General features: G+C 37.3%; 1 protein-coding gene across 2 annotated transcripts; it reads right to left on the bottom strand.

The window, feature by feature from the left end:
* Nucleotides 1-7,181: 7,181 nt before the first annotated feature.
* LOC146141095 (uncharacterized) lies at nucleotides 7,182-15,420 on the bottom strand. Of its 2 annotated transcripts, XR_014501305.1 has the most exons (6): nucleotides 15,150-15,420; nucleotides 14,507-14,599; nucleotides 12,126-13,493; nucleotides 11,448-11,507; nucleotides 11,175-11,265; nucleotides 7,182-10,732 (listed from the first exon to the last, which is right to left on the bottom strand). XR_014501305.1 is itself a non-coding variant. In XM_083391750.1 (3 exons), exons 1-3 carry the CDS (start codon nucleotides 15,305-15,307, stop codon nucleotides 12,488-12,490), a joined length of 1,257 nt encoding a protein of 418 aa, XP_083247876.1. In that variant the 5' UTR covers nucleotides 15,308-15,420; the 3' UTR covers nucleotides 11,514-12,487. The 2 variants fall into 2 exon arrangements, 1 of the variants encoding a protein (XP_083247876.1); XM_083391750.1 differs by lacking the exons at nucleotides 7,182-10,732; nucleotides 11,175-11,265; nucleotides 11,448-11,507 and having other exon boundaries at nucleotides 11,514-13,493.

Raw genomic sequence — 15,420 nt, 5'->3', positions numbered from 1 at the left:
TTCAATACATTTTTTCGCCCTACAACACCCAACTTTGTTCAATTATGTTTCTCGGATAAAAGTCTAAAATATACTATATTATTTTCGGTTTAAAACTCTTGCAAATTCAATTGGGTTCACAAAATATGATAAACACATGCGGAATAAATCAGTTTTTTATTTTGTTTAACCGGTTTTCGGGAAAAGTTAACGTCATCAACGCATTGCGTCAAAGTTGCCAAGTGCTGATCATCACGAGACTCATGGGTATTGCATGACGTCATAGCGCTGTTGCTTACACACTGTACGAGAGATTTAGCGGAGTTCTGGTGCTATGTTTACACTTCTATCGCTTTCGTCATCAATGACGTAACAATGACTGTGATGTCCGCTATTTTTACGTCATAGTCGTGAGCTGAAGGGTAGTGTGGCGTAAACAATCGTTTTATTTTTCTTTATTATGCATTCGCGCCGTTATGCAATCATCTGCCTTGTGACGACACAATGTATATTTTCTGTAACGCGTGCAATATTTTCGTCGGTGCTTTTCAAAAGGTACCGTAGCGACGTTTCTACTAACATGTAAATGGTGTACCACCAATGTTTCATGAAACGATCTACTATGATTATGAAGTTTCAACTTTAATGACGTTTCACTTTACTTGCGATAAATTCAACCTTTTTAAGAACTTAAATTAGTAAATTGTTGTAAAACCTTACGATTAGAAATGCGTTTTATAAATCAACGTATGATTTGTCCCTTTAATTTAGGGTTGTAGGTTTGAGTGTTATCATATAGAAATGGTGTTTCAAACCGATTGTAAACGTTTTAAATTGGGGACTATACCTACTGTTAAAAGATAAAATTTGGTACCGTTTTTGTTTTGTTACATGTTGCTTAAGCTCACCATTGCTGCATACTGACTTAAATTCCACAGATAAAAAGCAATTACCTGCGATAAATATCACTTTCGCATTGTTATGCAGGATTTAATGATTGTTAATAGTGTGATGACCGCAGTTTATTATGTTGGACAGCCATTTTACCAACAATATGTCCTTTGACCAAATTTCTAGTGAAACCTATATAGTTAGCGCAATCTACTTCGAAGTAATTTGCGATGCTATTATTTTAACAGCAAAGTCACTAGGAGCTGGCTTTACGGTGTAGTTAGTCCGCATCGCTAAACCTATACTTCCATTCCCTGCTATGTGTTTGGCTAGGTTGAGAATTGCTATTTAATACGTTTTTGCGTTAACTTTATAGAAAATATTAGGTGTATGCCGTTTTGTATATAGGGTTTTAGCTTCGCTAAAAAAACTACTGCCAGAACGGCATTCCTGTATGATATTTTGCAGGAACGCCGTAGCGGTAAAACAATGTTCTTTTTAACAAGGCCATCTGGCCAACTCACTAAAGGTATTTAAACAACCATGTCAGTTGCATTTTGTGCTCGAACGATAACCTCAGGTTTCCTAAGATAACTTGATCCGGACGTTCCGTTATGACGTAGCTTTTGACGTCATCTCTAACAATTATTATGCGTTCTGGTAAAAAAAGTATTCTACTGTCACCCCTGATGTTCAGTTTCTGCCGTTTTGTATGCTGTTAGATTTTTAGGATGGCTATATGTTCTATGACCCTTATATTAAAAACACATTTTTTCTGACCGTTACTTTACCGTTAAATTGCCAAACGAAAACAAAACTAAAACGTCAAAGCCCTGCTTCTTTTGTTGATATGTTTACTTGTGCATACAATCGCTAGTTTGTTTCCGAATATTACGCGGAAACTTGTGTTCCTGTAGCAAATATGTTTGTTTTGTTGCAGATCCTAACGCGAACGTATGCTTTCTTCATTCCCCGCGTTTATATGTGGCAAAAAATCGTTGAACTTGTTTCGTTACGACGTATAATCGTAAATAATAGCTGTATTCGCTTCTTAGTTAACGGAACGCGTAACGCTTTTCCTAGTTCCTATTCCACTGTATCAAGTGATGTCGCAATAAACAAAATGAAAACGTTTTAAAAGAATGTAGCAGGGCATATTTTGCATTAGCCTATTGGTTCTTGAAAATTGGCATATTGAAACCCCAGTTTAACAGTTAACCTTCCTTTATATCAGGGGTTCGTAAACTGGGGTCCATGGACCCCTTGGTGGTCCGCGAACTAGTTTTAGGGGGTCCATGAAGGCCTACTTAAAATATTAGTGTATATTTAAGAAGTTTCCATTTTTTCAAAGAAAACAGTTTAATTAATAATAAAACGGTTTTGCACTAAATCCTATTTAGACTCCATTTCACTTTCACATTTTTGGACCAAAATCAGCAGATTTATAAAGTCTATTTGTACTGTGACGTTAATTTATGATGTCATTTTGAATTATTTTTGCCGACCGTGGTCCACGCTAGGTTAAACAAAAATTTAGGGGTCCACGGTAGAAAAAGTTTAAGAACCCCAGCTTTAAATAGAGTTGAACCCGTAGCACATTTTGTTTTTTCAGAAAATTCAGCGTAAGTTTGAAATAAAAAAAACACTATTTTGATATTAAAAAAATGAAAAAAAAGTAAATACCACTGTTTTAAGTGCTGCCACAATAAACAAACGAAAAATGTACCGCAAAAACGTAACAGGGCATTTTGCATTACCAGTTCTTCAAATTGGGCACTTGTGTATAATTGGAATCCTAAGTTTGCCAGTTTAACAACCCTAATTAAACCCGTAGCATTTTTTTTAGAAAATTTAGCGAGAGTTGAAAATTGAAAAATAAGTGTTTTGACATTAAAAAATAAAAAAATTAGATTTGCACCAAAAAGCGTACAACCCAAATCAGTTGTTTTTCTGGCGACTTCGAGTCTTTCTTGGTCAAGGTAGAACATGCGTTAACTAAATATGATGCTAACAAATGTTTAACAATAAAAAAGAAGAGTTTGGAACGAGAAATGTTTTAATACTAGGAATATGTTTTTAAAAATACCTTGTTTTTAATTTTTGAAACGGTTCTATGACCACTAGAGTGTGATACAGTGCTTCTTGTGACTTCAGTCGTGGGAAAATATTTGTAAACCACTTACTTCCGGTTAAAGCGGCTAACGTTAAGCTGGAAATGTTGTTTAAATGTTGATGAGAAATCGTGAAAAACATTCAATTAAAATGCAGCAACTTCGGGTTTATTTGAGAAAGTGGAAATGGCTGTTTGGAACGCTGCTACTTTTTCTGATATGCAGACGGGTAAGTTAATCAAACCCATTAGCCCTATTTGATCTTCGTTAACGCGCCATTCTATCTATCGTTTTTTAGTTCTGAGCAAAAGGGACATCAGTTTTTGTTTCTTAGTTTGAAATTCTATTCGTTTTTACTATGTCCGTTTTAATGAATCAATTCAGCCCGCCCAAGGCGTTATATAAACTATGGCAGGTTGCGCCATGAGACTCAAACTCTACAAAGCTAAATTTCAGTTTAATATAACTACAAATGCTGTTATTTCTTGTTATTTGAGCTACTTTTGCGCAAGATTTTGCTCGAGAACAACTTGTTTGTTTACCAGTATTCGTTTTATAACGTCACGTCATGTCATAACTTTGTGACGTCATTCCATAAAATGTTTAGTAGCCCCAAACTTTAGTCGCCCCAAAAATCTTTGATCCCCGTGCAAATAAATATATACAGCAAGTCAATAGATTGTTGAGTACATTTTCCTTTATATTTCCAGGCACAAAAGACAATTTCATGGGCGTTTTCAAAACACAACGAAGCTGAAGTTGACATTGACGTTGTTTATACTTGGGTATGCGGATTTGGAAATTTGAAAAGAGACTCTTTATACAGTTACTAATGTCTAACAAGTATAAATCAATGGCCAAAAAGTTGTGTATTTAATTGATATAAAACAAAGCATTGTTTAATTCAAACAAATTCAGTGTTTTTTTGATCAAATCCTTTTGTATTTGTGGCATACATAGTTTAGCTAAACGAGCATTTTTCGGATATATTGGCTTTTTTCGAAGAATATGTGAATGCTACTGCTGTCGCCACTTGGCACAATGTTATCAAATTCAAATGTTGTACAAATTTTTATTTAAATATTAGTTGTGTTCTAATCAAGTATTAGGGCGATACTATATATAGACTTTGTGATGAAATTTCAAATACAAGTTTTAACAGTCGCAGCTTGAAGATTTCGTTTTGAAATCTGGTGGATTTTGTTTTATATCAGTTTAAAAAGTTGAGATACAACTATTGTGCTACTAAAATGTGATACCGGTATTAATTAGAGATGGCCGATACTTGCCACTTTATTTCGATACTGATTCCGATATTTTGGACACAAAGTATCGCGATTCGATCCGACGCCAAATGACGTCATTACTGTGTTTAGAACAAATAAAAAAATTGAAATGGTAAAAGTCAGTTTTCCAATTTATCAGAACATAACTTTCTTTAGCTTTAAGTAATCTTCAGCTGCTCAACTACTTTTAATTTTATAATTGCTGCAATTAATCGCACATCATGGCTGAAATTCATCTAATGATTTGGAATCGAATCAACACCGATACCACCCTAGTACCAATACGTCACTTGGCGTCGGGTATCGGCACCGATCCGATATTATCGGACATCCCTAGTATCAATATTTGAAGAAATCCAGCGCAACCAGCAAAATCCACCAGAAGTCATATACCAAACTAGAAATGGAACTTATTTCCAATGTTTTTCATTTTTTACGTATATTTCAACTTAAACTTATTGGTACAATGTTTTAAATCTTGTAATTTTCTTGTTTAAACAGGTGAACGGCTCGGACCCACAATTTGTCAAATCCTTGCAACAAGTACTCAGCGAGTCACGTGACCAGCAATTGGAAGCAGACAAGCGAAGATTTAACGACAATGACGAACTCAGGTTAGAGCCAAATGACATTAATCTAAAACAGGCTGAAATGCATACATGTTTAAATGGGAATTCGGAATGTCCACAAGAATCGGAAAAACCGCTACCCGATGCCAAGTGACAGTATCTGTACCTAATAATATCGCAGTATCGGTAGGGCCTACTCGTGCGACACTATACGAATTATCAACGTCCGCAATAATTTGAGGTCTAAAGCAGCAATTCTACTTTAATATGTAAGTCTATCAATCAATACTAGATCTTGCGGAAACTAAAAATCTTCTTAAAGCTAAAGCATCTTTTGGCCTAAAGACTTAACAACTATCTTCAATATTACCGGTCTGTAATTTTCTTGTTTGTTAAGCGTCAAATCGGTTCGCGACACTTTTTGTATAAAATTGGGCTATATCGAGTATCGGTATTGGAATAAAATGTCAAGTATCACCTTCCTCATTGGTAATTTATAATAATTGTTAACGTTTTTACCTTCCCCACACGCTATTTTTTTTCTATCCTCGGTGCTTTTCTTAAAAGCTCGTTATAGGTTTAATATTTTTGTGTATGTTTTGGTAGGCTACAACTTCGGAATAATAGGTAAAAATCGGGGCGCTTTTCTGTCGACGAACAACCACCTGTCACTCAACAGATACTTTTGTCATTAATATAAAGCGCCGAATTCAAGCAATAATTTGGACACGGTACCTGTCGCACTATATCACACGTTTGTTGGACGATAACAATCAATGATGATCCATACGGCCGGTCGAAATCATTGTTATTTTGTATAGGTGCTAGTTTGCACACAAAAGGGTGTTAGGGTCATAAAGACAGGCTGACTTCTAAATACCTTGCGGCACTTCGTTTATGGCAAGGGAATGACTTCTAAAAAAGCTATTCATAATGGCGAGAGGATACGGCTATCGGTGTTTTTGAGAGGGACATTATTTTGCCTTGTTAACACAATTTTCTCTTTTGTCGGTATACCTTGTGATTTGCTTTTTTTTTAAATCATTTAATGAACACACTTGATTTTAAAACAATTTACTCAACAAAATGACTTAATAGTAGGCCTATATTTGTCCAGAAGACAAAATCAAGTCATTTTTGGCGTTTGAAAACAGTAACTCAAGTACAAATAAGTCGAGTGTTTGACTTACTGACAAATGTATTACAACACTGACCTGCACTAAATTACTTTATGGGCGACACCGTAACCCGCATATTAAAAAAAGGAAAATGTAAACTCGAACCTAGGTACTATCATTTTAAAGATGTTTAGAATAACCTAAAGCCCTTAAGCACATGCAGAAGTAGGTATCTTTTTGAACGTTTGGAATAAATCTTAAGATAATGGCTGAAGGTTGTAGTTAGACTTAGTAGAAAAAAAGCTACTTTTTTATTTACCCAGATATTCGATGAGGTCACTCGAGGTCAACGCCCCCTGGATCCGCAACATTTATGTCGTCACAAACGGCCAGGTGCCATGTTGGCTGAACACAAGTAACCCAAGAATCAAAATGGTAAACTAACAGAAGACGTTTCAAACATCAAACCGCTTTCTTGAATGAGATCACCTTTTAAACATCTGAAGAACTAATTTAGTGGGTTTCGTGCGTTTGTATGGTCGGTGTCCTTTTGGTGCTTAACTTTGCGAATTGGCAAAAAATAATCAAATATGTTGGGAAATAATGCAATTCGCCCTGAAAATATCTTGTCTCATAAACGGTATGCCCCACTGTTAAGACAATTCATTTCGAATAAAGAACAAGCCAAGTCATTTAAAAAATATATATATATATATATAAACAACCCTATTTTTGCCGAAATCTTGTTTAATGATACATAAGTAGCTAGAGCTACTTCTAAATAGGCTTTGGTGTTTTTACTATGTCTTACACAGCCATATAAACACGTTATTTTGGCCGAAAATACTTAATTCACGTCACTTAAAAACAGAGGTCGAGTCATTACAAAAGTGGTACTAGGCCAATTCAACTCTGTATTCGTTTGTTTTCGTGTAACAGCGGCTAATTAAAGCATCCACCATTTCTATGAAACGACAGTATTTCCTTCTCCAGGTATTTCACAGCGATATATTTGACGACCCGTCTCACCTTCCCACTTTCAACTCAGCAGCAATCGAAGTTCACTTACACAAGATTAAGGGACTCAGTGAGCAGTTCATCTACTTCAACGACGACTTCTTGCTGGGGTCTCCAGTGGGTATTTTAAAATGAACTAACAGTTAAATTTCGACTTTTCGCAAATTTTTTGAGGATTTTTTGAACAAACAGAAAGATGTCACCGTTTGGATTGCAGGTGGAGTATTTTGTGTCATGGAGTTCAGTTTTTCATAAAGGCTTAACGTCGTAAAAAAGCAAAACAAAAAGCTTTTTAGTCATAAATCTAGAAGGCAATGCTGCGAAGCTTTAATAGGCTTGACTTGGGCAACTGATGACTTGGACGGGGACTTATTATTTATTTAAAAATTACTGGACTTTGACTGGAGTTGTTACAGAAAAAAAATTGACTGGGACTTTCAAAAAGAATTAAATGATGCAAAGTCGGTTAACAAAACCCTAGTCCGACTCCAGCGAAATAAACCACTCGGTCGAGTCCGACTTTGCAGCACTGCCAGTAAGTCATTTATATTGAAAAATCACTTTAATAATGATCAATAGCTTTTGTTAGTAAAACGCATTTCACCACACTTTACCAAGACTACATTGAAACTACCGTATATTGTTTTAAGGATGCATATTTCAAAGACAAAACCTTATTTCACTTGGCGTGAAACTTTTATCCTATCACTTATGCTTGTAGATTACATTCGAAGATTTTTACACAAAGAAGAAGGGAATCAAGATTTATCAAGCAGGAAGAATTCCAAAACCGGATCTTTATGACGACAATGGGGACGCCATTGTTGACGGACAAACAGCAAAGGCAGCAGAGTGCGTCACCCTTTGTCAAAAGTGTATTTTTGCTGGCATTCGGTTTTTATTAGGTTGTTTTTGACTAAAGTTATTCTGCAAATGACTTGACTCGGGCAACTAATGACTTGAGACTTTGACTGCGAGTCATTTCAAAATTACTTGTTTGCTACACTGAGTGTCCAGGTTTAAAACTATAACAGAATAAACTTATTGAAACATTTCCAGCGTTTTTAACCCGGTAAAGAAAATATTGTATTGTAATGTCACCTATTCCGAGACCAAGTTACAGTAAATTGTTCTGATTTTTTGTTAGTCCAACTCTTTCTCCGTGCTAAAAAAAATTAAAAAAACATAAAAACATTCGTTTTTTTAGCGGAAAGAAATGTAACAATACCTATCCTATATAGTCGCCGATTATTTTTTTATTTTTACAGGGTAGCTTAAAATTTTCCGTCAAACATGACGTCACAATATGCCAGTCGAAAAGACCAGTTTGCATGCGGAGTGGTGAAAACATTAAAATATATCGCTAGCCATGTGGAATAATTAACTAACGGTCGGAAGTTATGTTTAAAAAAATGCCCTTAATAGTACGCCCTATAAAGCATTTTGCAAGAAGATTTATTATTGTTTAGATGGGATGAGCCCCCAAAGTTTCCACTAGGCATGCTCGGGGCAAACTTAGCACACCAAACTCAGCGTCTATGCTATCTTGTAAACTTTGAAAAAATATCTTTGTTCGTAATGTCCCTTCATTATCAGGTCATCACCAGCTGACGTTTACTCTGCTTCGCTGCGTTACGTCGCACATTTAATGAAGCTCTACTACAACGTCAGAGTAACCAGACAGATTGCACACGTACCCTATCTTATAAACCGGTAAGATGAACTGCGGTGGAACATTGGTAGCGAAAAACGCACATGTTTTGCCACACATTTGTATGAAACAAATGTAAAGACATTCAATAACTTAGGTTTAAGTTTTGAATAAGAAATCACAGTAAAATACCATCGTCAACACATTAATGCTTTAGTTTGACACTTTTTAAACACATGCACTAAACTACACATATAAGAATTAGAAAGACATTTCGTAAAACATAAGGTTTTTCAAAGACTTAAGCATATTAATTGAAAGACAAATAAAACATTTAAAGATATTAAGACTTTGTGGCAAATCTAAACATATCTCCTCCCAGACTTAGTGTAAATAAGGTTTTTTAAAAGTAAACCAAGAAACTATTCGCGTATACTGTTACATGCATTTCGCTTTTTCAGGTCTATAATGACAAAACTTCAATTAAAGCTGCAACGTTTCTATAACGCCACATCGTCACACCGGTTCAGGCGGCCCGATGACGTACAATTCCCCCTCGCATATTTTTCCTACGTCATAAACGAAGGTATTCCTACAGAGGTGAGAGTCTGTTGTTGACTGAATCTCATGAAACAGTTTTGCCAAGAATTTGGTAAATACTAGCAGAAACGAATAGCTAGACTTTACAAATTGAGAAATATTGTCTGCCAAAACAGAGCTTCTCATACTGCGTGTCGCATTTCAGTTTGTATCGCAACTTATTTACAAAAACAAAAGCTTACAAATATATTGTTCAAGCAAGATAAATACACTTGAAATCACGAAAACTGTAGCAATTGATTACATAATTTTGTATAACTGAAAAGATGTAAAATCCCAAGCCCAGAAAATATGTATCGCAATGTAATTCCTAAGACAGGGATGTCCAACCTGCGGCCCGCCTGATACTTACGTGCGGCCCACTACGTATTCTCACTTTCAATAGTTCACTCTCGAAAAGCGGATGTTTATAAGTTATTTTATGACGTAACTTATGACGGCACACCCTTTAATTTATTGGGTTCTGTCGAAATTTCTTAAGTGGCAATTTGCGGCCCATCCTGTTAAAAGGTTGGACATCCCTGTCCTAAGGCGTTGCAATACTGCGCTTACAGCTCAGAATGTATCACAATCCGGTGCTAAATGACGCCATTTGTCATTACTGTCCTCAAATACGCATAGATGTTCAAAGCTGTTTGTTCAGTCCATTAAACCAAAATGCTTTTGGGTTTTAGTTAATGCCAGTTGTTAGCCTACTATTTTTTGATAAATTTACCTTTCATGGTTGAAATCGTCTTGTTTCTAAGTCAATTTGGTAACGGATCGTCACCGATAACAAATTATTGTTGGACAGGTAACGATACCACAACTCTGTTAAATATCAGCTCCGATTTGATATTATTGCAACCCAGGGACCAGGGTGCGGGGTTCTAAGTTCCGATTCCGACGTGCGCATGCGCAGCACTTTTACTAAGTGCTAAGGCCGCAAACTGAATTATAAAGGTGTAATATGTGATGTAGGTGGATGAGTACATAACACCTCTCTTGAGTGGATTGCTGTATATTCACCTAATTCCAATTACTTAAATGGGCGGAATATAAAGCGATTTGTACATTGGGTCGCAGTCGGACTCTGGTTGCTTTTAACAGGCTCCGCAGCCCAGGTGACCCCAACTGTAAGGTGGAATAATTGTCCAACCATTTTGAGTTATATAGAACACTGAACACCCCTGTGAATGGTTTGCTGAATATCCACCTTGTTTTTACGTAAAACGGGTTAAATACAGGCTGCAGAATTAAACCCAGACTCGGAACTAGACGAATTTGCATATTTGTCCGGAGTCCGCTCTGGTAGTGTTTAACAGGCATCCCAGTCGGAAACCCCACCTTACGGTAACATTACCGCACTCCAGTCGTTTATTCTGGCGACGGTTTATTCGAAAATCACGCGTGCGCAACGAAAAAAGTCGAAAGATGAAAATGTTACACTGTAAAGGTGGCGGCGAGACGCGGAGTTGCGATGACGTCAATCGGTAACGACTGGATGGCGAACAAATGGGCGATGCGCGGCCTACAAAAAAGCAAGTTCGTCTGCTTGAACGACAACATTGACTACAAAAACGAGTAAGTGTGCCTTGATAACTATGCTAAATACACTGGCGTTAAAGCGAACTGCATGGAGTCTTTAAGAGAAAGTTTTAAGTTATGGGTAATAAGAATAACTAAGTTCATATATAAAATCGGCCTTTCAGGCATCAATGGAATTAAAAAAAAATAATGAAGAGATATCGTTTGTACAGTTCAGCATTGAAACAATAAGTTTTTTTTCAGTCGAAAATTAACTTAAAAACTAAGAGTAGGCTAGCTTTTTCTTCCGTAGACACCCTTAATATTATTTCGAGTATGTCGTAATCGTTGGCCAACACAAATTCAGGAAGGATAGATCGGTGTGTACCCATGTGGATTTCATGGCCTAGAAACTGCAACTAAAAAAATAGCCTCACATTATTTACCTTTTTTCACCTAGGAACTCCAGAATTGCCCTTGAAGGTGTGCAGATATTCATGCAAGGCCTCTATCCAAGAAGATCTTCATTTGAAAACGCTAAAAGAGAATGTTAAAATTAATAAATCAGTACTTAATAAAAATTATCCGCAAATACCATTTTATAACTCCATTAAATCAGATACATATGCAGCAAAGTTAAACCCCAATACAGATCCAAACATTTTTAGACTTTACTGAAAGTACTTTTAGTTGAGTATATTATATCCAATAAGATTTACCTTTTTTCAAAGAAGTCCTGGTTTTATACAGCAAGTGAAATTAAGTGCTGCATGCTGGACCTAAAAACAATATTATGTTAGTTGGGTTAATATTTATAGCAAACTGACTACAAACACAAAGGGTTTAATGTATAAAAATTTTACGCATTGCACCCAAAAAACGCCTTTATTATCGAATAACGTAACTCCAAAACAGTGGCGAAAAAATCGGTAAAATTAATTGGGGAAGCGCGTTTGCCCTTCAAGCAAGGAAGTCTCAATTGTTAGCAAAATTAAAGCAAAAACTGTTAAATTTTACATACATATTTGTGTACACCTCCATACATAAACTTGTACCTATTTTCATTTTATAGCCAAGAAATGGACTGTAAACCGCCACTGCTTTGTTAAAACATTTACGATCGCGAAGTCTGCGCATGTTTTTTTCATTGTTGGCAGTTTCAAAGACCTTTACTGCACCAATGGTATGTAACATTCACTTTATTTGAATGCTGCAAAACCATTATTTTATGTGCGCTATTTATTTTAAAGAAACATTTTGAAACCCTTCCAATTTGTGCGAAACATACAAAAAAATTGAACAAAAAAAGCGTATCAGCTTGCCACTGCCATTTAAAATTTCTCGAAAAAAAATTACGCAACAAACCGAAACTGATGAAAAAATGCTGATAGGGTCACCTTTACGCATTGCCGCCTTTTGCCATCCGCCGCAGATTCGCGTTTCGCAACGATGAGATCTTTGATCGCGCATCTCTTTCAACCACCGGGGAAAACAAACCGTTCGAAAAGTTGCGAAACAAAAAACAACAGTCTACATTGCCACATTAAAAAATAACGTGGCGATCAACGTTTTTTTAAAGCTTACAATAAAAACAGTCAACACTAAAACAATGCCAACATTTTTCCAGGTTAATCTAAACATTTTCGCGACATACAACATAAAAAGGAAGTAAATAATCAATAGGGCCTCGAATCAGCGGGCAATGGGATTGCAAATTTACAGATTTTTACACGGTTGAAATAATTGTTGTGTTGTAAGTTTAGTACTCCATAGTAGGGTAGGCATTTTCATAAGACAGTGGCGCCAGAGGCTTGGGTACAGCAGATGGGGCAGCAGCCATAGAAACATAAGGGTGATAGGCATTGCTGGCCTCCAATTTAACCTTAAGCGACGATGCGGCAGCTCTACGTGCAATTATAGCCCTGGTTAAAGCACTAGAAGCAGTGGACGATCCTGCAGTTGGCAACGTGCGCGAAAGCGTGCTGGATGTTGGGGGCAACGGTAGCCTTGCTTTCACAAGAGCACGTTCACGTAGCAATCTTAAGTATTCTGGAGGCGGTGGTGGCAAATTAAATGGGTCGGGGCAGGCAATCAGCCTTCTCTCGTAAGGGTCAAGAGCTTCCAATCTGCGTCGCCGGTCTAGTAAATCGAGCAACTCCATTCGGTCCTTAGCAGGCGGAGGCAAATTATGTTCGCCGTAGCCAGTTTCGCCATTGGACCCAAACCTATCTGTTGGAGGGGGGCGATCCGCTCTATAGTCGGTTACAAAGCCACGCGTTGGTGGCGGTACAGTGGAACCGTTACGCCCTGGGCCCGGGAACATTGTGCCCCTGCCTCTACCGGTACCGATAGTGGGAATATAACCCCCTCCCCTTGGTGAACCACGAGCCATCCCACTGAAAGGCCGGTCAGAATAGGGCTGGAAATTCTGGTTTTTCGACCTTTGCACTTTTAAAGGAACACCTTTAAAGTTATGCCCGTTCAGACCGTTAATGGCTGCTTCACCGGCCGACTCTTCGATATGTACGAAAGCGATTTTTCGATCTTCGACGACGTCACACTCGGCAACGTGACCGTAACGGTCGAACAACTGCCGCAGTTCCGATGAGCGACAATTGTCGGGCAGATTCGCGATGTGCAGCTTAACGCACCCGGAGCGACGCGCCGATTTCGCAGTGGCGGAATTATCGCCAAACGACGGGGCAGGCCGTCCCAGGTACGACTGGGTGAACATGCCGCCGCCCCTGCCTCCTCGCACTGAGCCCCTAAAAGTGGGTTAGACACATTTTAGGACTTTTACAAAACAGAGCAACATGAAAAGTTGGGCAAAAGCCAGAGCTGGAAATCGATTAGGGGAGTGTTTTTTGCGAGGCGTTAAGCAGAAACAGAAGCTGCATTTCTAATGATATTTGAGCGACAGTAAAAACATCAGTTAAGATAAGTGTGACGGTGGCTTAAATACAGTCCAATTTTTTAGGATCTTTCCAGCGCTGGCATTGTAAATAAATAGCAAAAGCATGTGAATGAACTTTGCCTTTCTGCTAACCATTACACTTATATTTTAGATTCTCCAATTTGTCTTATAGGTACTCCCATTAAAAAACAAATATGCGGTGTTCCGGCTGCGAAAATATCAACGATTTAAAACAGATGCTTTGCAGTCGCCTTAGCTTAAGATTATTCCTATAGTTCAGCAATAAATTTTTTTGAATAACATAAGGCCTTTTTTATGTTTTAAATGAACACCACAACAAACCTGTGAACGATAAAACCTTAAAATAAAAGCTTAGCACACCTTAGAGCAGTGGTTCCCTACCTATGGGTAATGCCCAAGGGTGTCACATAGGCAGTATGTTACTTAATTGTGTACTGCTTATTGTTCTAAGATTGTGCTTATAAAATTGCAGTAAGCCACTTCGGGAAAATGCTAGCAAGGATGCCACCATTGTATTCGTCTGTTCTGAAGGGCTTACAAAATTTGTCACGGGTAACAAGTAAAAAAATGAGTAAAACAGAATACTATTATGCAAATGTCTTTAACCAGTTTTTTGTCCCCGTTATTTTCACATGCGTTCATTTGCACAGGAAAGTAAAATGCAGTTTGGTGGCCTTAAGCACGGACAATATACACATATATTAGCCTGAAAAAACGGTTGGGAACCACCGGCTTTAAGCAACGGTCAGCCCTGATCTGTCATCGCAAGCAGAAAGAACGCATTGGCTAAAACATATTCATTTGAAAACAGTAAAAAAATCATTAGAAAAAAAACTAAATTACCTTGACCCCGTGCCTCCACCTCGACCACTGCCTCCACCTTTGCTTTTTTCGACGTTAATCTGTTGACCATTCAGGCTGTACTTGTCCAGGGATCTGCAAAAAATCAGAAATAAAGAAATTTAATACATTTTTTAAGAATTTGTTAGCCAACAAAATTTTTGTAATATATATATGCCAAAAGGCTAATTTTCAGTGAAAATTATAAGGCAAAAAGTATTTTAAGCCAAATTGCGGCCAGTAGGAGATTTTAGGTGTGGAACACTAAATTTTGAGGTTGACAGGCAGGCAATTAGGAATCTATATACACCAGAGGTTCAAAAATTTTTGGAATCCTATCTAAATTCACAATACAACCTTTTCTTGAAACTTTTGGGTGTGCTATTAGCTTAAATTCGGTGTGTACACAATTTTCTCTAATTTGCTTGATTATCAAACATTTGGTTAAAATTAATTGGGAAAACATTTGAAAGTTATTCCTCAACTATAAAATATTTTTGAGATTCAATATGAACCCTATACCTACCACAAAATTTGCAAGCATGAAGTTATATACACCAAGTTGAATGTGAACAGAGATTCAAAGAAGTAAAAGAGCTTAAAAAACTAATTTTGGGTGAAAATAGTTTAAAAGAAAAGCATTTACTTGATCGCCAATTCTGCCTGGTCGTCAGTTTCCATATGCACAAAGCCGTACGTTCCCAAAACGTCGCATTCGGTAACTTTTCCATGCTTGGCGAACAACGCTCGCATTTCGTCGTCCGAAACGCCATCGGGAATATTTCCGACAAATATTTTCACCATACTTGCAAAACAACCGGTTACTTTCTGCTCTCTATTGTACAAAACAACGCAAACAACGATCTGAAGACGTTCTTGTTTGATCAAAAATCAAAAGCACGAGTTTTTTATTCCGC

Source organism: Ascidiella aspersa, chromosome 6, assembly GCF_963924565.1.
Source record: "Ascidiella aspersa chromosome 6, kaAscAspe10.2, whole genome shotgun sequence".
In the NCBI taxonomy this organism is placed as follows: Eukaryota; Metazoa; Chordata; class Ascidiacea; order Phlebobranchia; family Ascidiidae; genus Ascidiella; species Ascidiella aspersa.
Note: the sequence above shows the minus strand (reverse complement) of the source record. Positions and strands in the feature narration are given on the sequence as shown.

Excerpts from the sequence above, each read along its gene's own strand:
- LOC146141095 (XM_083391750.1), bottom strand. The coding sequence starts at position 15,307 with ATGGTGAAAATATTTGTCGGAAATATTCCCGATGGCGTTTCGGACGAC. Across the intron at positions 14,600-15,149 it reads CAGGCAGAATTGGCGATCAA|ATCCCTGGACAAGTACAGCC; the intron begins GTAAATGCTTTT and ends GATTTTTTGCAG. Across the intron at positions 13,494-14,506 it reads GGTGGAGGCACGGGGTCAAG|GGGCTCAGTGCGAGGAGGCA; the intron begins GTAATTTAGTTT and ends ACCCACTTTTAG.